This window comes from Dendropsophus ebraccatus, chromosome 1 (genome assembly GCF_027789765.1).
Source record: "Dendropsophus ebraccatus isolate aDenEbr1 chromosome 1, aDenEbr1.pat, whole genome shotgun sequence".
Taxonomy (NCBI): Eukaryota; Metazoa; Chordata; class Amphibia; order Anura; family Hylidae; genus Dendropsophus; species Dendropsophus ebraccatus.
Genome location: NC_091454.1, coordinates 164410229 through 164433833, shown reverse-complemented (window position 1 = coordinate 164433833; position 23605 = coordinate 164410229). Strand labels below are relative to the sequence as shown.

The 23605-nt window shown below is 40.8% G+C and overlaps 1 protein-coding gene across 1 annotated transcript in view; it reads left to right on the top strand.

The window, feature by feature from the left end:
- HOMER2 (homer scaffold protein 2) overlaps positions 1 to 22435 on the top strand; it is a 123668-nt gene extending 101233 nt beyond the window's left edge. Inside the window, exons 6-9 of the mRNA XM_069956611.1 lie at positions 909 to 1065; positions 5127 to 5237; positions 14123 to 14203; positions 20734 to 22435. Of these exons, the coding sequence (XP_069812712.1) occupies positions 909 to 1065; positions 5127 to 5237; positions 14123 to 14203; positions 20734 to 20922 (538 nt within the window). The 3' untranslated portion in view covers positions 20923 to 22435. The remainder of the gene's footprint in view (positions 1 to 908; positions 1066 to 5126; positions 5238 to 14122; positions 14204 to 20733) is intronic.
- The last annotated feature ends 1170 nt before the right edge of the window (positions 22436 to 23605 follow it).

Sequence of the window (23605 nt, the reverse complement as noted above, 5' to 3'; positions counted from 1 at the left end):
ACCACTATGATGAACTATCTTAAAGGGAACCTGTCACCCCCCGTGCCGGGGTGACAGGCTCCCGACCCCCCGTTAGAGACCCCTATACTTACCTCATCCCGCCGGGTCCCGCTTCTGGATCCGGTCGGGTCCCGGAGATCTCAGCCGCTGCAGCCCGGCGCGCGCGCTGACAGATGAGTCCAACGCTCATAGAGAATGACGGAGCGCTGGACTCTCCTGTCATTCTCTATGGGTGTCGGACTCATCTCTCAGCGCGCGCGCCGGGCTGCAGCGGCTGAGATCTCCGGGACCCGACCGAATCCAGAAGCGGGACCCGGCGGGATGAGGTAAGTATAGGGGTCTCTAACGGGGGTCGGGAGCCTGTCACCCCGGTACGGGGGGTGACAGGTTCCCTTTAAATCAATCACCCTATTACACAGGATGATGATTGTTACTTACGGTCATTCTTGCGCTCGTCCTTTCCTTGCTGATTGACCAGGGAATGACCGAATGACTTGTTATAACACCGAACGATTTGTGAACGATCAACTATGTCCAAATTCAATCAAACTATCAATGATTTCTCGTTGGTCATTTAATCATGCCTGCTACTACATGAAACTATTATTGTTTAAATCTGAACTATCTAACGATTTTTTGTACGATAATCGTCCCGTGTAATACAGCCCTTAATGTCCAAGCCCTAAGCTTATTTATCACTGAGTAGGGCAATAACAACTTTTCCTAACACCTTACAAAGCTATGTACACATTTTCTGATTGAAGCCAAATCTTAAACTTGTAAGTGAGTGTTTGATGCTGTTGCCAAATCTGAAGTACTTACGTGGACCAAAGCTAATATTTATCTGATTAAAAGGGATGCCGCCATGCATATTTATCTAGTAGTCTCTTATTTTCTGTTTTTCTCAGCACGTCTAATGTAAAGAAGTGGGAAACTGAACTAGAAACTTTGAGAGAAAGTAATGACCGACTATCCTTAGCCCTACAAGAGTCAATTGCAAGTGTGGAACATTGGAAGAAACAGTTTCTAGCCTGTAAAGATGAGAATGACCAACTCAGGAACAAGGTAATGTGTTTAGATTTGGTTCATTGTGACCTGTTATGGATGTGCTAATGTGTTTGAGAAGGGTTTATAAGAGTTGCACTACAGTCAAAGTCCTTGGTCCAAGTCACCATGGGATCTTGGTCCATGTCAGCCACACACAGAAAACCAACAAAGAACAGGGGCCAGCAATAGTACTTACAAACTGAAGATATTTTTATTTTTCTTCACATCAAAAAAAGAAATCTATTTAGAAGTACATTTCATTCTATTACATTGCATATATAAAATTGATGTCATTTTTCCCTACTATAGCATTAGTATTTTATAAATAAATTTCAAATCAACCTGTATAACTTTTAATTATCATGACTCCTTTGTTGCTCAGCCGGGCGGTGCTCCCGATCACCAGCCCATGTGCTATCATTTATACTAAAGCCTATCATCCAAACTCCACTCCCCAATATTATTTGACTACTCTCCATCTATCTTTAAGGAAGATTTTTCAGGTTTCCACCCCTGTTATGCGCCTTAAAAACCCATTTCTGGGTGGCTCTTCTCTCCGCATTCCCACCTTTCCAATTCTCTATTTATACATTTAAAGGGGTTATCCAGCGCTACAAAAACATGGCCACTTTTCCCTCTACTGTTGTCTCCAGTTCAGGCACCAAGCTCTCAGCTCCTTCTCCTGTTACACTAGCCTTCCCCTCCCCTGCCTTGTCAGGTGACAGGCTTGCTCAGCTCCCATTGGCTGAACAACTGCAAGCCATCACTTGTCACATGTCATGCTTATCTTCCCTCCGACTGACTCGGGCACATAGGCAGCTCCCCCCTCCCCTCATACCCTCTCTCCTGCTGCCGTGGACTCAGTGAAGGAGTCATGTCACTAGAGAAGATAAGCTGAGGAAGCAGAGTCACCTGACAAGGAGGGGGAGGGGGAGGCTGGTGTAACAGGACCTAGAGCAGCCCTCCTGCTGATGACTCATCCTCACAAGAAGGAGCTGCCTGGTGACCGTGACGACAGTAATCAGGTCTTTGTGAGTCAGGACACTTCCTGGTGGGGGGTGGAGGGGGGAAAAGACAGGGAAGGGAGGCAGATAGGTGATTGAAGCATATTACAGAGTTATACAACTTTGTAATGTGCTTCAATTACTGGGAAAAAGTTTTTCATGGCATTTGTCCTTTAATGATCAGGGAATAGTATCTATGCAGTTGGTGTTCAAGAACCCCTCCCCCCACTAATAAATATCCAGTTAATTACGTTCCATGATTTCCTACTACTAATGCTTAAAAGAAGCAGTTCACAAAAAATATTATTGCCCCACCTCCCCCAGTAGGCGCTTGAACACATACACACGACAGCTGATCTGTGTCTTACGGCGTGGCTTTGTTCCGGTCCCGCTCACACCCGCTTCTGCTATGACTCCTCTTCTCTGTCCTGTAATTATACGCTGGATCTTATTCTCTATGGAAGCGATTGACTTCTGTCATTCAAGGCGGATGTGAGCACGCTCCGGATTTGAAATGACTCTGCAGGACCAGAACAAAGCCGCATCGCAGGATACCGTTCAGCTGCGATGAGTATACGTTCCAGCGCTTACCGGACCAGACAAGAAACAGACAAAAAAAAAGATATTTTAAGAAAAGTGTTTTTACCAATGTTTTGGCTGATACATCCAGCACTTATCAAGCACGCTGCCACCTATATTTTGTTGGTGCTGTTGTTTATCTTTATAAATGAGATGAGAGGCTGGCTTTTACTTGTAGAAAATCTGGTGATGTTGGCTACACAAGTGTCTTTTAGACTACAATTTTATGTAATTTTTAGCTAATGTTTGGTACCCTCTATAGATTGTCTTATTATCACAGCTATGGTGGGCTCCTGGCCGTCCCATGGGCTGTTGCCAGGCCACATGCCCCAGTCATTGCAAGTTCTTTTTTTAAAAGAAAAAAACATTGAATTCAAACAAGGTTTCACTTTGCAGCATATTTTGTTTCCTCATTTTATTACTGTTACTATTTCAATATATTTCTCTTTGGGGTTTTTTTTCCATTTTATTCTTGACTTGCCAAGTGTCCTTATTAAAAGTTTATGATGTCCTAAAGTGTACCTTGTGGGTCCGAACATCTTACGTTTACGTTTTATTAATAGCCACTACTTTTTCTAAACTTCCTTCCCTTATGTTTGCTCCTATTTTCTGAAACATTTCCGCGAGCCTATTAACTAAATGGAAAGTGATTTTTATAAATATTTCATACGCCAGCTTGCCTCTCTAATCCGCTCTTCAGTTTGAGCATTGCTTTAAAATCTAAATAGGCACTACTATATTTCCCAGTGAAATTAAATGACGTGTCACATTTGTTGGGAGAGTCCAGACATTAATGGTGTATTGTGTGGCACAAGGATGGGATGTACAGTATGTATGAGAATCTATTAACACTATATGGTAAACGGAAATGATATCAATTCTGAGTTCTATGATTTCTGTCTGTTTGTTTTTCCTTTTGCATAAGCTGTGTTTTACAGCAAAGACCTGCAGCATGTGGCAATAGAAAGAGCTAATTTGCATATTTTTGGCAGGAAACATTGTAAGACTCCCTATACCAACTTGATCTCCAAAGAGGAGAACCAGAACTGTAAAAACTGTAGGCTTTGCTTACCCGATGATATGAAAATCTGCACAAAATACATGTTCCTTTGGTTTTAGCACTATATAAATAGTCTGTATGAACTCAAAATAAGTCATGGAGACATGGGGGGACATTTATCAACATGCGCCCCTGACGTACGCCAACCATATCCCCCGCTTGCCTGATGGGCGGACACAACAAGGTTGGGAAGAGGCATGGCCTCTTTCCGTGCCTGATTTATCATGATTTATGCCTGTAAATCTCGACACAAATCTACACCTGGTATAGTTGCAGGTGTAGATTTGATGCATGGGGCTTGTGCTGGCCGCAGAGCCAGCCAGCTTTGCTAAGAGGTGTTTGCCTCTTAGTAAATCTGGCCAGAAAAAAGGGTTTGGGGCTTTATCTAAGACTGGCGTATGAATCCGCCAGTCCTGATAAGTGTCCCCATTAGAGTCAACATTGGGAAACAGGGGCCTGTGCATGTGTGTGTTTGTTTGTTTTTTTGTTTGTTTTTTTTCATTGAATTGAGAGAGAACCTGCAATATACTCTCAAAAATGTTCCTATACTTAGCCTTGTAGTCTGCATGACACTGGGAATTTTTAAGCAGTTCACTCGTCATGCACAGGTTTTTAAATGTGTTGTATTTTTCTTTTCTTTACTTATATTGATCATTAAAAGTTATGTTTTAATATTTAGTGGGAATTAGGAAAAAGAGACCTCACAGATAGTAATTTGTGTACACATTGAGAAGCCACACACAGATTATTACAAATACCACAAAAGACAGGACCAATTGATTTGAAATAAAAAGATTTTTGCTGGAGTACTACTTTAAAGAGAATGTACCACCAGGTACATCCTCTTTAATGTGACACAGGGATAGATTAGCGCCGTCACGGGCAAGCTGGTGCCGTGGTCCGTTTTTCGATCCGCGGCCGGTTCCCGCTTGAGCACTGGAGGCGAGCCGGCCCGCCCACAGTGGGAGGGAATTCCCTCCCCTCTATGACGCGGCTCTGTTAGAATCAATGGAGCCGTGTCATACAGGGGAGGGAATTCCTCCCACTTGGGCCGGCCGGCCCGCCTCCAGTGCTCAAGCACCAGCCTGGGACCAGTGGATAGAACAGCGCAGTGCACGGGAACCGGCCGCGGATCGAAGAACTGACCACGGCACCAGCTTGCCTGTGATGGCACCGTTCTATCCCTGTGTCAGATTAAAGAGGATGTATCTGGTGGTACATCCTCTTTAAGGTGTCCATCAGTTATCTCTCTTCAATCTCCCGTCCTCCCAATACATAGGAACATTTAGAGCAGCCAAGCGTTCCTGTGTTCTCTACTGTACTGAATATTTGCATATGTAAAAGTATACGCAGAATGTGAGAATCGTTTCAGTTTGCCCTGAACATCAATGTTTAATTGTTTTAAACAAATCTATCCTCTGGTTTTTGTTTTCAAGATTGGAGAGCTGCAAACACAATGTGATGAAATAGACAAGGAACGAGAGAGGAACGAAGAGCTCAGTAAAAGACTGCAAGAGCTGGAAGCTGAAATTCAGGACAAGGAAGCTGTAAGTTGGACTGTAATAAGTCATCTCTGCTTTAACTTTGGTAATCTTTAAAGATCAGGGAAAGCAACTGTAGGGTTGTACATCGTCAAGTGGAGAACCCTCATCAGAACAAAGCTGCCTCAGAGACTAGCTTATTGCAGGAAGATCTGGCTTACATAATATATAATCTATATAAAGTTTATCAACCATATAAATATCATGGGGCAGATTTACTTATACTGTCAACTACTTAGTGCAAACTTACACTAGATTGTCTAAAGCTTTGCCATATTTATCAGTGGCTTGTGCTGTTGGTAAGTCTGGTGCATCTTTAGATTATCTAGTCTACCAACTTGCCCTCTTTACACCACAATTTTGGTGCATTTTTTGGCATACAGAGTCACATGCAAGTCACACCCCTTTGTTAACCGAGGCTTTAAACCATCTATATAATAGATTTGGCACAAGTCATGTAATCCAGTGTTTTGGTGCAAATTTTGCCAGAATTCTGACAAATCTGCCCATTATGTTTCTTCCTAGCCTAGGGCTGCTTTCACTGTTCTTTTCTTCTGTAATTTTGCCCAATTTCTGTTAGTCATCAGGACATTTGATACAATGATTGCACCAATTTCCATTCAATGATGGCTTTGGGTCACTAGTGTCTCTCAAAATATAGTTTTCCACATAATAAATGGAAGTACCAATAAAACTTCAAATAAACTACCCCTTATTATTATAGTTATAAATGAATACCTTACTGGGTGTAGTTTCTGAAATGGGGTCACCTCTCAGGGGTTTCTAGTATTTCACAGCAGAGTCTTCAGTTGTATACCACTGCTAAATTACAGTCCAGCCTGAAATGCACACTGTGCTCTTTCACTCCCGAGCCCCGTCTCTGGGGCATAGTATAGTATTGAGAGAAATGTTGTTGTTTTTTTTCCACAGTGGCACAAGCTGAGCACATCATATCTGTGAAAAAGAGCAATTTTCACACTACAGCATCCATTGTACATTCATTTTTTAAAAACACTTATGTCAAAATGCTTAATACGTCCCTAAATGAACTGGTTTAGTAGCAAAAAATGGGATCACCTGTTGGGGTTTTCTACTGCACTGAAACTCAAAGGGGTTGTGCCGAGAAGAAAACTAAGTCTATAGTGATGCATTATGTTAAATGAAATCTATTTCCAATATACAAGCATTTTTTTAAACTTATCATTAAAAAATATAGAATCTTTTTTTTTTTTTTTTTTTTTTTTTAAACAATACATTTTTATAAATGCTTGTATATTGGAAATAGATTTCATTTAACATAATGCATCAGTATAGACCTAGTTTTCTTCTTGGCACCACCCATTTAAGTTTTAGTGCAGTGGAAAACCCCAACAGGTGTTTGCTTTGTTTGATAACTTATCGTTGCCCTTGGTTATAGGGGTTATCCAGTTAGGTAACATACATGTTGAACCATCCCCCCTCCTGGAGCCTAACAATTCATTCCATACATGTCATTACCTTTTCTGTCTCCTCCTCTCAGTTTTGAGCTTCTGCTTTCTGCTAAAAACACAGTAAACTGCTGAGAGAGTCCATCTCTGCTCTTAGCCCCATCCCTCTCCCTTCCCTTCCAGATGTCTGATGTAAATGGTCCCTATTTGCAACATTGTAGCATGTTTGTAATGACAAGATAAATCATCACATTGAGTTCAGCATCTTGACCTCAGATTAACCCTCCCAACATTACAAAGAATCTACAATGTTGAAGAAAAAGCCTGCCAGGGACTTGTTTACATTATCCATCTGGGAAGGAGGGGTTTGAGAGCAGAGACGGACTCAGCAGCTCAGATACAGTTTTCTAGGTCTTTAGCAGAAAGCAGCTAAAAACTGGGGTGATAATTCAACATAAATATTACCTAACCAGATAACCCTATTAAGGCCGCCATGGATCCACCAGGTGTGGTCACTCATGCTCAGTTCAATTGCAGTCACATGTTATGTCCCATTAGTACTGACAGTTGGTTTTCACTTCACATGCAAGCAAGGGGGATTGTTGAGGGTATATTCACACGAACGGACTCGCAGCAGGTCCTGGCAGTTCCCACACTGTAAGCATACATTACCTGTCCTCGCTGCACGGGTCCGGCGTCCTGCTCTCCCGTCCGGCCAATCAGTGGCTGCGGCTGGGCAACACACTGAATGGCCGGACGGGAGAGCAGGACGCCGGACCCGTGCAGCGAGGAGAGGTAATGTATGCTTACAGCGGGGGAGCCGGGCGGGAGCAGAGGGGGTTAAGGGCGGTAGGATTACATACTCGCTGCGGTGGTTCAGACCGCAGCGAGTATATAGTGTGTGGGAACTGCCAGGACCTACCGGACTCGCAGCGAGTCCGTTCGTGTGAATATACCCTGAAAGTGTCCTAGCTGTTCAGAGAGGAAACCAGGGAGTGATTAGATACATAGAGGATAAAAAGACAGTACAGGAATGTACGTTTCTTTACCGAAAACAGCAGATTTCTTTTTCTCCTTTCCATATATGTATGTGGTACACATCTGATTTTACCTTCTTTGCTATTTGACACAATCCCTTTAAGTGGTTCTAGAAATGCAATGTTACTTGCTGACCATTTAAGCAAAATCCTTGCTCTAAATGGTGCTTCTTCACCCAAACTACAGTAACATCCACATATATGTTTTTTACAGAACAGGAAGGCTGAGCTTAGTTTTAGCCCCAGCGGTGAGAATAAAAACTGCAAGGTATAAGGATTAGGGTACTATTACACGGAACGATAATCGTCCGAATTTGCCCAATTCGGACGATTATCGTTCCATGTAATAAATACAATGATCAGCCGATGACAACCATCATTGGCTGATCATTGATATAGGTTCTGACCGATTTTTTTCGGGCGCCAACCGTGCACCGCTACGTGTAATAGCGGTGCGCGGGCGGCGACTAACTATATACATTACCCATCCACGTTCCAGGGCTGCTGCTGCTGCGGTCTTCTTCTCCCCGGGTCCCGCGCGCTGTAACGTCAGAGTGGCCTGTCAGCTGACAGGCCGCCTGGCCAATCACGGGCCGCGGCGGTCCCGGCCCGTGATTGGCTGAGTGGCCTGTCAGCTGACAAGCCACTCTGACGTAAGAGTGCGCGGGACCCGGGGAGAAGAAGACCGCAGCAGCAGCCCTGGAACGTGGATGGGTAATGTATATAGTTAAGCAAGGGCTGCAAGGACATCTGTAACAATGTCCTTGCAGCCCTTGTTTAACCATTATCGGGCCGTGTAATAGGCCCAGTAAATGAGCGGCGATCTAGCAGATCGCTGCTCGTTTACAGGTATTATTGGGCCCCCACATCGGCCCATGTAATACCACCCTTATTGTATAAAGTAGAGAGAGAAATGGAAAAGCCAGTATCCTGTTATTGGCTTACTGATTTACATGTATCACATTTCAGTACGTTACGTTACAAATGCTTATTTTCCATATATTGTGACCTCTATCATTGTATTGTACACTGTGTTCTGGTATACATGAATTATTAAAGCTTCATACTGACTGGAGATTCCATAAAATGACATGACGATGACTGTGCTCCCCAAAGCCCCTAATGGTATAAGAAAATGCCTAGAACAGCATGAAAATAATTGTGTGTCTGAGAAGAGTGTCATTTGGGTGATTGACACAGCACAATTTCCAAGACATAATTGGTCCTCACCAGTATTGAATATTTCCTTTAGTCACTGCAGATAAGGCACTTGTCTATCTTACCCATCTAACACACTAATCTCAGAGGATCATGTGCAGTGGTCCAGTCATGAACAGAGTTTAATATGCTTGGACGTCAATGCACTGCGCTCCGGTAACTCTTGACATATGGGAAATTATTACAGTGCAGCATTTTGTAATTTCTAGTTGCATTATTTGTTGGTATATTTCATCCTGGCCACAGTTTCTGAATGTGGTCTGCAATGGAGGTGACAGAGGCCAAATAGATATTTTAACTTTGGGGGCTGGTCAGAACTTTATTCCTCCTTCAGCATATTCTTGGGTGTGACCAGGTAACAATCTTCACTCTGGTTCTTTCAGGGCTTTAACTGCTCTTCTGTGTGCACATGGTTAGCTTCACTAAAGTACACAATTGTGTCCAGCCATAGATGAGGGCTATATATGTAATATACATTTACAAGAAACGGCTACATCTATGATGTAGATTTTCAGAGTCACTTTGCCTATTTCTGGTCCATAAATACGAAATGTGGAGTTTCTGGCATCATCATTCATTGTGATGCTGGGAGCTCTAAAATCTTTGTGCTACTGTACTGTCTCACTGTCTCTAAACTAGTGGTTTATCTACCATACACTACACACATGAGAGGATCCTGCCCTCCTAAATCTCTATAGAAGCAGCAGCAGTATGGAGAACACTATAGAACAGCACACATCATAAATCAAGCACCATTTAAAATTCCTGCTAGTTTAGTGTGGTATAATGATGAAAATAATTTATGCTTCCTCCCCTCCCATACCTGTGCCTGCTGGGACTCAGCTTTTAGTGGTTAGTCAAACAGGGAAGGGGTAGAGGAGGAGGTTTCCAGCTTGTAGCTTTTCAGGAGCTTGGGAAAGCCTCTGACTTTTTGTACCTAGAAATAAAACTTTTTTTTTTTAAAGTTATGAAAGCACAGACAGATATATGAAAGTTACCATGCACCTCTTTAATCTGGTAGCTATCTAACAGTGTTAGCAGTTTGGAATGTGAATTACACCTAACAGATTTCCTTTAATATTAATGCTTGCACTGGATTTGTCTTTCATTTGGAGCGTGCTTATAGAGGCAGTGTTTGCTTTTACCATTGATCTTGTTGACACTTGAAGCTGTTAAGGATCAGTATTCCCCTGTACATTCTAAGTATCTCGCACTATTAAATGAAAAAGACTGAAAATTTACAGCTTACCATGGAAGGGTTCTTTCTAGTCCCCTGCTGGTAATATAAATAAAGCTTCATGTCTATAAAGGAAAACTATAATCCTATTTGTACTGTATACACCATATGAATGCAAAGTATACGTATTGACAGAATATACAGATAACACAAAGATACAGTCAAGTGTTCTGTTGTTAAGGGCCCTATTCCACTGGACGATTATCGTTTGCATAATCGTTAACGATCTCAAACGACTGCTATTGCGAAAGACCTGAAAACGTTCACTCATTTCCATGGAACGATAATCGTTACTTATGATCGTAATTGCGATCGTTTTTCTGTGCTATTTCTTCGCTATTGCGTTCCTATCTATTGCGAACGACCGAATGATGTCTTATTCAATGCGAATGATTTGTGAACGATTTGTGAACGAGGTCCAGGTCCAGGTCTTATAAAGCGATCAACGATTTCTCGTTCGGTCGTTAATCGTTAACTGCATTTCAACCGAACTATTATCGTTTAGATTCGAACGATTTAACGATAATCTTAACGATAATCGTCCAGTGGCATAGGGCCCTAAGTCACAGGTAGTAGTACTTTTATCTATTTAACGTACAGTATGCAAATTGTAGTTAGGTGAAGCCTAAATAATCTTAACCCCTTAAGGACGGAGCCAATTTCCATTTTTGCGCTTTCGTTTTTTCCTCGTTCTTAAAAGGCCATAGCGCTTGCATTTTTTCACCTAGAGACCCACATGAGCCCTTATTTTTTGCGCCACTAATTGTACTTCGCAATGACTGGCTTAATTTTTGCATAAAGTATGCTGCGAAACCAGAAAAAATGTGTGGTGAAATTGAAAAAAAACCTGCAAGTTTTTTTTATTTGGGAAGGTTTCATGTTTTCGCCGTTCGCCCTGGGGTAGAACTGACTTGTTACATGTTCCTCAAGTTAGTACAATTACAACGATATTTAACTTGTGTAACTTTTATTTTATTTGATAGCTTTTAAAAAATGAAAACCTTTTTTTAAAAAATTATTGTTCTTTAAAATTGCTCTATTACCATGCTTATAGCGCTTTTATCCTATGGTCTATAGGGTCGTGTGGGATGTCATTTTTTGCACCATGATCTGTTCTTTCTAATGGTACCTTGTTTGCTTATATGCGACTTTTTGATCACTTTTTATTACAATTTATCTGGATTTAAAGTGGCCAAAAATGTACAATTTTGCACTTTGGAATTTTTTTGCACTTACCCCGTTTATCGTGCACGATCAAGAATAAGATAAATTAATAGTTAGAGCGATTATGCTCGTGGCGATACCAAATATGTTTGTTTATTTATTTTTATTTATGAAACTGGGAAAGTGGTGATTCAGACTTTTTTTTACACACACATACTAGAAGCCCCCCTGAGGGACTTCTAGTATTACTACTCTGATCTCTCATTGAGATCTATGCAGTATAGATATACTGCATAGATCCATGAGATCTATGTTCTATTGCTCTCGGCTGCTGCAGCCCAGAGCAGTAGATTGCCAGGCTGGGATCTGCGCCATTACGGCGCAGACCCTGGCTCGGACCAGATGCAGGGATCGCTCCTCCGCGATCATGTCACGGGGGGCGATCCAACGCTAGACCACTGGGGACTGGGAAAAGAAGACTTTTAAATGCAGCTGTTAACTGTAACCGCTGCATTTAAAAGGTTAATTAGCGGGCACTGCGATTGGACCGTGCCCGTTAATTGCCATGGTCCTAGGCTGCAGATAGCACCCAGGATTGCTGCGGTTCAGAGCGGGGTCGCCGCGCAGCCCCCCTCTGAACACATACCAGGGCGCGCATGAGTACTAGTGCACAGCAATATACTACAATCTTCCAGATCTTCAGTAGCATCAGGTATAGTTTTAAAACATAACCTTAATTTGCCAAATGAGATGTTCATGTTCAGAGAATGGAAAAAAACTACTGGGGTGAAATCTATACTAAATTATGCAGATTTTAGTATTTGCTGAAGTTTTGGTGCTGAGGATTTCACATTGAATCTGCAGGGTAAAATGAGAAATATTGTAGATTTTGCTGTGGATCCATAAGGTTTGAAAACCCATAACACCTGCAGATTATTGCAGATTTTAACTTCCGCATTGAAATCAATGGGGAAAATCCTCAGAGGAACCAGTGTAACAGTTGACATGATTCATATTTATAATTCACATTACAGGTTGATTTCTGCTGTGTATTTTGTCTCCAGCATGTAAATGAGTTTTTTTTAAAAGGGACAGTGTCATTAGAAAATTACTTATTGTATAAATAATGTTTTTTTTATTAAACACATTTTTTAGGAATTTTTTATACCGTTTCTTCAAGTTTTCCATATTATACATATATTGGAAAATAATCCTAAAATCTAGGGCGAAAACTAAGCTGAGACGTCCTGTTCTGTCTGTGGTATTAAAAGGAGGCTGCTGTAAAGTGATCTATACAGCATTACAGCTACATGTGACACCAGTAGATAGATAGCATCAATACAAGACAATGTCCATGAGTCTTGCTATAAAGCATGTCACTAAATGCTGTTAAAAACAGCTCAGGCAATATGACAGCCCACATAACAATGTACAAAAATTTAAATAAAAAAAATGCAATTTGAAAATAGAAAAAGATTAGAAGGAACAAGTTTTAGTATCTGACTCTATTCAGTTAAAGAAAACCTAATTGACACATCCCCCTTAAAGGATCAGTTAAAGTCGTACTACATGGCATGATTGCCGGGGGAAACGTCCAGGGCCCGCCTCTATGTGTTCAGAGCGGGGCTGCGTGGCGCGCGCGCGCTCTGAACCGCCGAATGCACCGTTGACAGCTGCATCCGATTACTTGATGAAGCCGATCACTGGTGTCTAGTGGGGTGGATCACTCCTTAGGTTGCATCAAATCCAGAAAAATTGTAATAAAAAGCTATCAAAATATCGCATATGCGCAATCAAGGTGCCGATAGAAAGATCACATCATGGCGCAAAAAATGACACCTGACACAGCCCCATAGACCAAAGGATAAAAGAGTTATAAGCCTGGGAATGGAGCGGTTTTAAGGAACATATATTTGCTAACCATGGTTTGAATTTTTTAAAGGCCATCAGATACAATGAAAGTTATACATGTTACATATCGTTGTACCACTTGAGGAACATAAATAAGTTTTACCCCAGGGCGAACGGCGTAAAAATGAAAAAGAAACAAATAAAAGACATTGAATTTTTTTTCTGGTTTCGCAGTGTACTTAATGAAAAAATTCAGCTCGTCATTGCAAAGTACAATTAGTGGCGCAAAAAATAAGAGCTCATGTGAGTTTCCAGGTGAAAAAATGCAAGTGCTATGGCCTTTTAAGCACAAAGAGGGAAAAACGAAAACACAAAAATTGAAATTGGCCCCATCCTCTAAGGGTCAATATTGTTGTTTGTGTCATTTTAAATTGGTATTCCCTCCCTTCCCCATAGTTAAACTTGTAGGGTTTGTCAAGTAAAAGTGGTTTGCAGAGTTATTTTACTTGTCGCAGGTGTGAGATCACAGGGAGTGCTCCCTGGGGATCTCTAGAATGGTGCCCCAATCCTTTTGTTGGGAATGGAGCCACGGGTTGGCGTGTGACCTGCAACTCCATTTATTCTCGATGGAGTCACTGAGAATACCAACCAGCTAAATAAATTATATATATATATATATATATATATATATATATATATATATATATATACACTGTGTGTGTGTATATGATTATTTATATAATGTTGTATAAATATATATATATATATATATATATATATAAATAAAAAATATATTATATATATATATATATATATATATATATATATATTTTTTTTTTTTATTTATATATATATTTATACAACATTATATAAATAATCAGACCACTGCTTTTATTTAATCAACTGGTTTTAACTAATTGTACCCAAGTTTTTAAACCTGAACTTGTCTTATTACAGGAACTTGAAGACCTCAGGAAACAAAGTGAAGTGATTCCACAGTTGATGATGGAATGTGAAGCTGTGTCTGAAAAGCTCCAGGTAAGACACTTGCCTTCTAGAAAATAAAGCATACCTGCCATATCAGGTACGGGTACCTCTTTTGTATACACTGTTGTATGTATATGTGTGTGTATACATGAGAAGTAGCATTGCTAATAGCGATTATATAAATTGTATACAGCATTTTAGGCCTTAAACTGAACCAATCAGCCCCTGAACCGCTGTATACAGCTCCTGCAGCAGCCATGGCACGTAACAGCCCAGATTAAAGTGCTTTTTTTCGGTTATACAGCTCCTGTTGCAGTCGCGGACGGTGCGTGCCGCGGCTGCTGCAGGAGCTGTATACAGCGGTTCAGGGAACCATATCAGCCCAATTGGGCTGATTGGTTCCCTTTGATGCAGTGTGAAAAGGGCCTAACTTCTCTTTTCCTGCATAACAAACTGTTTCGAATTTCCGAGGACGTTCTACTGTTAGTTCCCCACCATATTTTGGAAGCTCAGATGGGCCTTCTGACTATAAAGCCATATCTGTTCACGTTTAATCTTTAATGGCCTTACTCTATAATTTAACAGCTGCATGAAAAGGTGACTTTCAATTAATACGCTAATAAGGTTTGGGGTGTAATTTTCCTGTAATAATGCAGCTCATTTAGAGTTTATTCATTTTGTCATTATGGATATGCCTTTGCGTTTTAATAGCGGAATTGCACACTTTATTTCACCTCAGGACGACTCATTCAGCATTAATTCAAAACCTTGAGAAGTCCCATTATTTCTCCTTATTTCAAAATCTATTCGCAAGTGTTTAAAAATAGTTTCTCTGAAAAGGAGACCTCTTCTTCTCCTTTGTTTAAATTTGGCATGAAGAGGATTTTAAAATAAACACTGTCAAATTTTCCAATAATTTTGAGGTGAAATGAGCAGAACGGCGCGCTGTGAATCTGCTTAAAGCGGTGGGCATAGAGAAAACAGAAGGTCATGTCATAATTACACCATTACATTCATGATGGCTTTAACAAGAACGGAAGTGCAGTGCCCTCGACACGCTGTAATAGACCAGCATGTTGCTGTACAAGAATAATTATATTTAGCTAGGGGTGAGCTGACATCCCTTTGGGCATGAAAGGTCTGTGTTTCTGAAAGGATGTAATTCTTGTGTCAGCTCTGCTTGTGATGTGTTAAATTCTTCACCCCATTAGTGGCTATGGACCACAACTAGGTGAAGTGGTATCACAGTTTAGCCTGAAGAAATCTAACATTCCCTGACTGGTTATAGTTGTGTATATTTCTCTTATTTGTAATTTCATACAGTAATATACATTCATCCAGCATCAGGGGATACCCCGGAGGTGCTGGATTATCAGATAGATATAGAAAAGGATACAAATGATGTTAAATAATAATGCTCACGGATTACATTGTATGGAAATCCTACAATACTGCTGAAGGCTAAAAAAAAATTTTTAATGGATGGTTTAGAATCTAAAACTTTAGGGAGAAATCGGGGAAAGTAAATTTTTTTCAGCAGGCAGTGGCGGGGAGCAGGGAGTAACATAATAAATGCTACTCTCCTGTCCCTCCGCAGTGCTGCCTTACTGCTCCAGGACTCCCGCTGGGCTCCTGGATCATCATCTTCAGCAACATCATGACTGCTGATTGATTAGTAATTACTAACAGGTCGCGCTCATTGGGATATTCGGGTGGGAATGATTTGTAGTACTAGTATATCTAGCCACCCAAGTTGTTATTCAGAAGTAACAAGTTTTCACAAGTTTCTGCAGATGCTTAAAGTGTATTTATTGTGCAACAAGAAATCCACAGACCATCATATTTGCCAAACACGATGTTTCGGTGTATCACACACCTTTGTCAAGGAGTCTGTGTGATGGATGCACAACGTTATCCTGAAGAATGCTTATGGTGAGGATATGGTGGTCAGCTGTGCTGCGATCCAACTCGCCAGCCACTTTCAGCACAGCTAACCACCATATCCTCACCATAAGGATTTTTCCGGATAACCTTGTGCATCCACTACACAGATTTCTTGACAAAGGTGTGTGATACGTCGGGGTTTGACAAATGTGATGGTCTGTGGATTTCTTTTTGCACAACAAATACACTTTAAGGCTGGGTTCACACTATGTATATTTGAGGCTGTATTTGTGAGGCTGTATAGCAACCAAAACCAGGAGTGGATTGAAAACACAGAAAGGCTCTGTTCACATAATGTTGTAATTGAGTGGATGGCCATCATTTAATGGCAAATATTTGCTGTTATTATAAAACAACGGCTGTGGTATTGAAATAATGGCCGTTATTTACTGTTATATGGCGGCCATCCACTCAATTTCAACATTGTGTGAACAGATCCTTTCTGTGTTTTCAATCCACTCCTGGTTTTGGTTGCTATGAGGACCTGACATGAGGATCAAATACAGCCTCAAATATACATAGTGTGAACCCAGCTTAAGCATGTACCGAAACTTGTGAAAACTTGTTACTTCTGCTGATGGATTGCCCGCTCAGCTAGTCAGTGACTGGGCGGGACACCCATTTAACCAAGTCGGGTATTCTCCCCCCCAGTTGTGACAACATTGAAACTTGCCCATAGGAGATAATGGCGGTCTGCTGCTACCGCTCCTATCATGCGGAGCGATGGCCTGCAGACCATTGGTATCTGGATTTTGGTTTCTGTAGTAAACCAGCGATCAGCCGACTTCATGCATGTGAACTGATCGTTGTTTTACAACATGAGCTATTACAGAAAGCCATCATCGTCCAGAAGTACGGCCTATAATTGTTTTGTGTAATAGTACCGTAAGACACTGCTGCAGGGATGACACGATAGTGGAATAATGTGCATAGGGATAACAATGAAAAAACAAAACATGTATATCATAGTATACATGTGCTTCATACTCTCATGTCACTGTTCAAGAGTAAATGTCATATCAATGTTCAAGGATAATGCACACAGTGATATTTTGAAAAGTGTCAGCTCACCTGTTTACTGTCCTCGATCTCAATTTTGAGTGTAGGGGGGTGCACGGATGCCGGGTAGCCAGCCCGCTTGTAGCAAAAATTCCAGAAACGAAAAGGTGCAGATCCACATGATAAAGCGTGCATGCGCGAAATGCGTCGTCCAGCTGATACACTTCCCTACCATGGACTCTAGCTATTAACTACAACATGGATTAACGTTTAATGTTTTAACAGTTTTTTTTTTTTCTCTGGATGTGCTGGATCTGCACCTTTTTGTTTCTGGAAACAATGCACACAGTGACATTGCAGCAGAGGAATAAAATTAGTGTCACAGCACAGAAATAACACACACAGTAAAGAAACAGCAAACAATAATGGAGTTCCATAGTAAATTTAGAAATGTAGCCTATTCAGTTTTTTTACAGTTTATTCCATCTTAATAATCGTCACTATCCTTTCCCTTTAAGCAACTGGCAACCAAAAATGACTACTTAGCCCTACAAAATAAGCTCTTCAATCTTAGCCACTTGCTGTTTTACTTCCCTGCAATCTTCTGCTCACAGCCATTGTCTTTAGTAACGGACACTCCAGGACACAATGTAGGAAGGAGGATCAGTGCTAAGCTAGTGTTTCATGCAGGGGAGCGTGAGTCTGGGCTATGTACATGCAGGCTAAGCCTTTTCGCCTCCTCTAGGGGATCTCACTGTCCCTTAAAGGTACTTAAAGGTTTCCCCTTTTATTCATGAGCACCCATAAAGTCTTGGGCAGATTTTCTTTGTGTAGATATGTACTACTCTATGTACACAATGCTGCCTTATAAATTTAATTTCCTTTGTCCCATCCCTTGTCAGCAGCAGTCATTCAGTGTTTAGTATAACTTCTTTCTTGTTGTGTCATGTGGTTTCTCTCCATTCTGCTTATGTAGCAGCATACAGTGCCAGAACATCAGTAACCCTTCCACACCAACATGCCATCTATGTTGTTGTACTATGTAAATCATCCCCCGGCATAGTCCCAGTTTACACTCAGAATGTAGGGATTAGATAGGTTTTTTTTGTCTTTCTATAAAATGTAATTTTAAGATAGAACTTCCTATTATCTCCCTTAATGTTGGTACTAGACCTAACATATAACTGAAATACAGTGTGCAGTATATTCTTCTTCTGGGAGACAAATTTTCTATTAGGTTAAACCAGTAGCATGGTATTCTAGCGTTAGCTGGTACTTATATGAAACACTGGCAGTTTCTTCCCTCCAGAGATTATCCCTTGTCTAAATCATTGTAAATGTGTTATGTAAATTATTTATTTTCATTGAACATAGTGACATTTGCATTTAATGCATTCTGCGTTTTGGCATGTTACAGGTGAATTATTGTCATTATTAAAAAGAAAAAATATGAAGCCATGCCGGTACTATGCTAAAATGAATTCTACTCTTCCATCCAAAGCCTGCCATTTCTGTTGTACTGTATTTTACATGGGATTTATTGGGTGTAATTATCCCAATGATGGAGTAATAAAATATTACTTCAGGCACATGAGCTCTGCCTATGTCTGGATTTTTTTTCTTATGCTTTCAGTACAGAGATGTTGTCGTCTTGTATTACACCGCTGTGGAATAAGAAGCCAGAGGCAAGAGACTTTCTCTATGGAGACCTGTTCCCAGGTGTAGCTCTTCTGAGGATTGTCATGTCACTGAAATTACAGGCTCTATGTCTCAGTTGGCTGTTGTCCAAATGTTGTCTACATCATTGACTTCAACACAATCTGACATAGCAATGCACAGCAAAAAAACAAAAAAGCCCAGGGCCCAACAATGTGAGGATCACTGATGCCAATGGCTTTCCGAATACTGGAAATGACAGAACAGTGAATTATGTTCTTCAGTGTCAAGAAGACATGATTTTCTGCATGAGATCCAAAGCAAAAGCCAAGAAAGTTGCATGCCCTCTGTGTGGCTTTACTGTTAGTTTAGAGGTTAGATATGATTTTCAGTGCATGTTTCAGATCCTTAATGATCTGGAATTAGAATGTTCACCGTATGTGGAGAAAAATTCATAGCTGGCTTATTATGAGAGCAGGTGTTCATTTATTCCAATGGAATACTAAGTGAATAGTCAGCCACAGATTAAAGAAATGCTTAACATTCAACAATTACACGAGCTACTCTTCATTCTGTAGAATACAGTCGGTAGACAGGTAATGTTCACTAAGTAGAAGTAGATTGAACAGACAAGCAAGAGCATATGTGCATATGGGCTGCATAAGCTCACATCTCCCTGCAGCTCATTGCTCATTCCCTGTCTGTGTACAGTATGCCCTGTTGTAGTATATTTTAGCAGATGTGGTTTTACAGCCGACTGCACAGCAGTGTTGTAAAAAATATGTACACTGTTGTGTTATCTTAAGGCCATAATATAAGGAGATAATATACACTGTGATATCATAATGCAGAGTTAATGAACTTAATATTTTACAGCATGGGAATCATGCCGATAGTGATAACAGCATATTTCTTACTGTGATATTATAACATTGTACAAATAACTATAAGATATATAATGATGTCACAGAAAAATAATGCATAAATATGTAAGCATGGACACGGTGACATTGCAGCACAGAATAAAGTGTAGACAATGATGTCACAGTACAAGGATATTGCGCCCTGTGATGTCACAGTACTGTACATGGAAAATGTAGCCATGCCTCTCTGTAGCACATTTTGCATCGGAACACTGTTTGGTTCTCCACTCCCCACTCTTTAGTCGTAACTAAATCAACATACTACTGGGTATAGACAAGCCCCTTTAGTTATTGGGCCTTATTGCAGTTACTTTTCTAGCTACCCTTACCCTGCCTTTCACATAGTGCTATGTCTAAAGGCCCTATTATATGAAGTGATAATCTGCTGAGTCAGGACGATTTTGTCAGATTATCGTTTCTTGTAATAAAGACAAGGATCAGCTGAAGAGCTGATTATCGGCTGATAGTTGTCTTTTTAACGTGTTGGAAAATAATTACCCGCTAATCGCACATCGCTATGTGTAATAGCAACACATGACCAACGGCTGATGACAGTGTAAGAAAAATAATAACATTTATTCTTACATGTCCAGGCTCCCCCAGTGTCCTGGTGCCTTTAATCCACGTTTCCTGCTCCCCACAGCAGCCTTCTGGCCCCGTCTCTTCAGTGATAGGCTACTCAGCCAGTCACTGTCTAAAACTGGACAGTATAACGGCCAGTGATTGGCTGAGCAGCCTGTCACTGAAGAGGCGGCGCAAGAAATGTTTAAGGTGGCTGCAGGGAGCAGGAAACAGGCACCAGAACACCAAAGAGGCATGGGTAAGTATAAACTTTGTTTTCTATCTGAAAGCATGAGAAGTGTTTGTATAAGCCATGTAATAGGCTCGGTAAGCAAGCACTGATTTAGCAGATCGGCCCTCACTTACACTGCTCATCGGGCCATGTAATACGGCTTTAAGGCTGGTATTAATGCTGCTAAGAGAAGTCAACAGTTAATCAAATTAGTATGTAAAGTCCCATCAAAACAGTGATCTGTTTATTTTTCACTTTTTTCCCAGGATGCTGAACAGAGAAACCAAGACCTAGAAGATAAAGTGCGAACATTAAGAAAAGAAGTGGAAGAAAGTAAACATAGACAGGGCCACTTGAAACTAGAACTCAAACACTTCCTGAACATACTAGATGGGAAGATTGATGATCTGCATGAATTCCGTCAAGAACTCTCTAAACTAGAAATGGATAGTTAGAATGTGTTGGATTGTTTTTTCTATACACCCAAGGTCTGTACTCAGCAACAGCAGGAGATGGAGGGCTGGAGGATGCTGTGTTACTTCTGTTATGTATGGGGTGCTGGTATCAGTTTAGTCCCTTGGCAACCAGTAGTGGCCTAAACCTTTTGAAGCCATTTTTTACTGTTTCTACAAAAGCAGAGCCATCCAACTTATACAATGCAGTACTCAAAATGGTAAGATAAATGGCAACAATAACATCATGACCATAAACAGAGGTATCAGATGTGGTGTTCAGATCTAACAGCCCATAATATTTTGATCCAGAAACAATGGATGGCATTAAAAAGGTTAGAAAGCAGGGAGTAGCACCGGTATATCATCTCTTTTGTCCTCCAGTCCTGCTACTCACAAAAAAGAATTGCAATAAGAAAAAGCACATAAAGAACACTGGACCTGTGTTACGGATTCAGGCAGCACTGCAGTAGTTGCAATAAATCTAATAATGTGATGGCTATAGCAGAGTTAGAGCTCTTTCCTATCACTGGTGGTCAGGTCTTGGCTAAAAAACAAATATACTAACAGGGTTATCAAAACTTTCACTGCCCCAGTCCACTCTGTCACTTTTTGGAATTAGATGATGCAGACAGGCTGTTGAAATATATATATAAAGGTCTTTATTGAAGATATTATATGGAAAATAATGGCAAGAATACAAACATTCTATTATATTTAACTTTACATTGGTCATGGCTATTTATAGAGTGCATATATCATGTCATTATCATATATTGTTATAGTAAGGAATGTATTTTATTAAAGGAAAAATACCTTCTTTAGGAGTCTATTTTCATAGCGTTGACCTTTTAATTACACATAGCAGAAATGTTGATAGTGTGGGTTGAACTGGAATTCATGATAGTATAGCCTTTCAGTTGACTTGGAACTGGTATCTCATGAAGGAAAGTGAGACTTGTGAATATAAAAGATTTAATATATAAATTATTTCTAGTCTGGTTCTTCCCATAAAATGGATGTTTCCACTATATGCAGGTAATAAGCCTTCTTTAATATTTGTATAGGCCTCTTCTCAGGCAGACAAGAACAAATCATGAATTTGCACAAGACAATTAAAGTGCTTTGTATGCTCTTCCACTTGATGGATCCTTTTTCTAGAGTTGGGCCCAAACTCTTCAAATTTCTCAGCAGTGTTCCAGAGACTATTTATCCCAGTTATGTAGCTGGCCTGATGGGACTGCCATGTTATTGCCTTATATGTATGGAACACAAGTCTGAAAAGATGTATACTTTCCTTTTATTCTATAATAAAGGGTGTTTTGTTGTGGTTGGTCTACCAATCGTATGTGAGTATCAAAGTGTGTAAAAGCCATGGCTGAGAATGTCTTTACTTGCACAGACCTCACAGTTTCTAATTCAATGTATACAGGGCTGTTCCTTATAAAAATAGAGTATTCTGCCTCATTGTTCTATAATGTAGTTTATATTGTAATGAAAATACAAATAAAAATGTTTGATGAAAAAAATCTTGTATGGGATATCCATTACCTGGAATAACCAAAACCATATGCATTCTATTTTTTTTTCAGAAAAAATATATTGGTCAGTTAACAAGACTTACCGTGACCCCAAGCACATTGGGGATAGGTTTCTGCAGCAGCATGCTACCTCCCAGACAGGCACACAGTTGACAAAAGTAACTTATTTTACTGGGTATGGCCCAACAGAGTAGAGAGTAAGGAGGAAACAAACCGGAGTCACATTAGAATAAATTAATTTTCAGCCTGCAAGAACAAAATCAAAACAATGATGTAACTATTTCCAATTTTTTGTCTTAGTTTGTGAATAGCTAACTGCAAGGCAGTCTAAATGCCATGTCATTTGCTTGGACCACCACCAAAAAGGAGGGCAGTATGACTACTGTTTAAATGATATGTATATGGCATGATAATGGCTGAATGCACAGCAGGCGAATAGGTGTATATTGGGGAATAGGTGCAGATTCTTGCACAAACCAAGTTGCTTGTGCTGAAATCTGTTCCCTTTGAGCCTTACTCCTCATGCTCTGCTCTTGAATACTTTTCTCTTCTCTGTACGATGAATAAGCTCCTCTCCGCTCCAGAAGTTTCCCAGGACTGCACCCAGCTTTTTCAGGCACCTGGAGCAGAGCGGAGTTCAAAGGCAGGCAGCAGACAAGCCAACAGCCAGCCTTAAGGCCCTATTCCACGGAACGATTATCTGCTGTATTCGGCCAATCATCGTCCCGTGGAATAAAGGCAACATTCAGCCTACATCGTTCATGTCGGCTGATCATTGCAGTCATTTGTTTTTCAACATGTTGAAAAACAAACAACTGATACAGCAATAATCTGCTGCTGTTGCTCCGTGGAATAGGAGCGGCGGCAGCAGATGCTGCTGTATGCTATGGGCTGCCCGGAAGATCTAGCGATCACCCGGGCAGCTCCCCCTGGCCCTCCCCGGACTCACCCACTCGCTGCTGCCGCGTGTAAAAGTGGCGGCAGTGAGCATGGAACGAGAAGCAAACGAGCACTGAGAGCGCTCGTTTGCTCCTCAAGTCGGCCCGTGGAATAGGGCCTTTAGAAAAGTGCTTGACTTCGCTAATACTGTACTGCTAATACTCATCTCTAGTGAAGATAATGCTGGACAAAAGTTATCTATATTG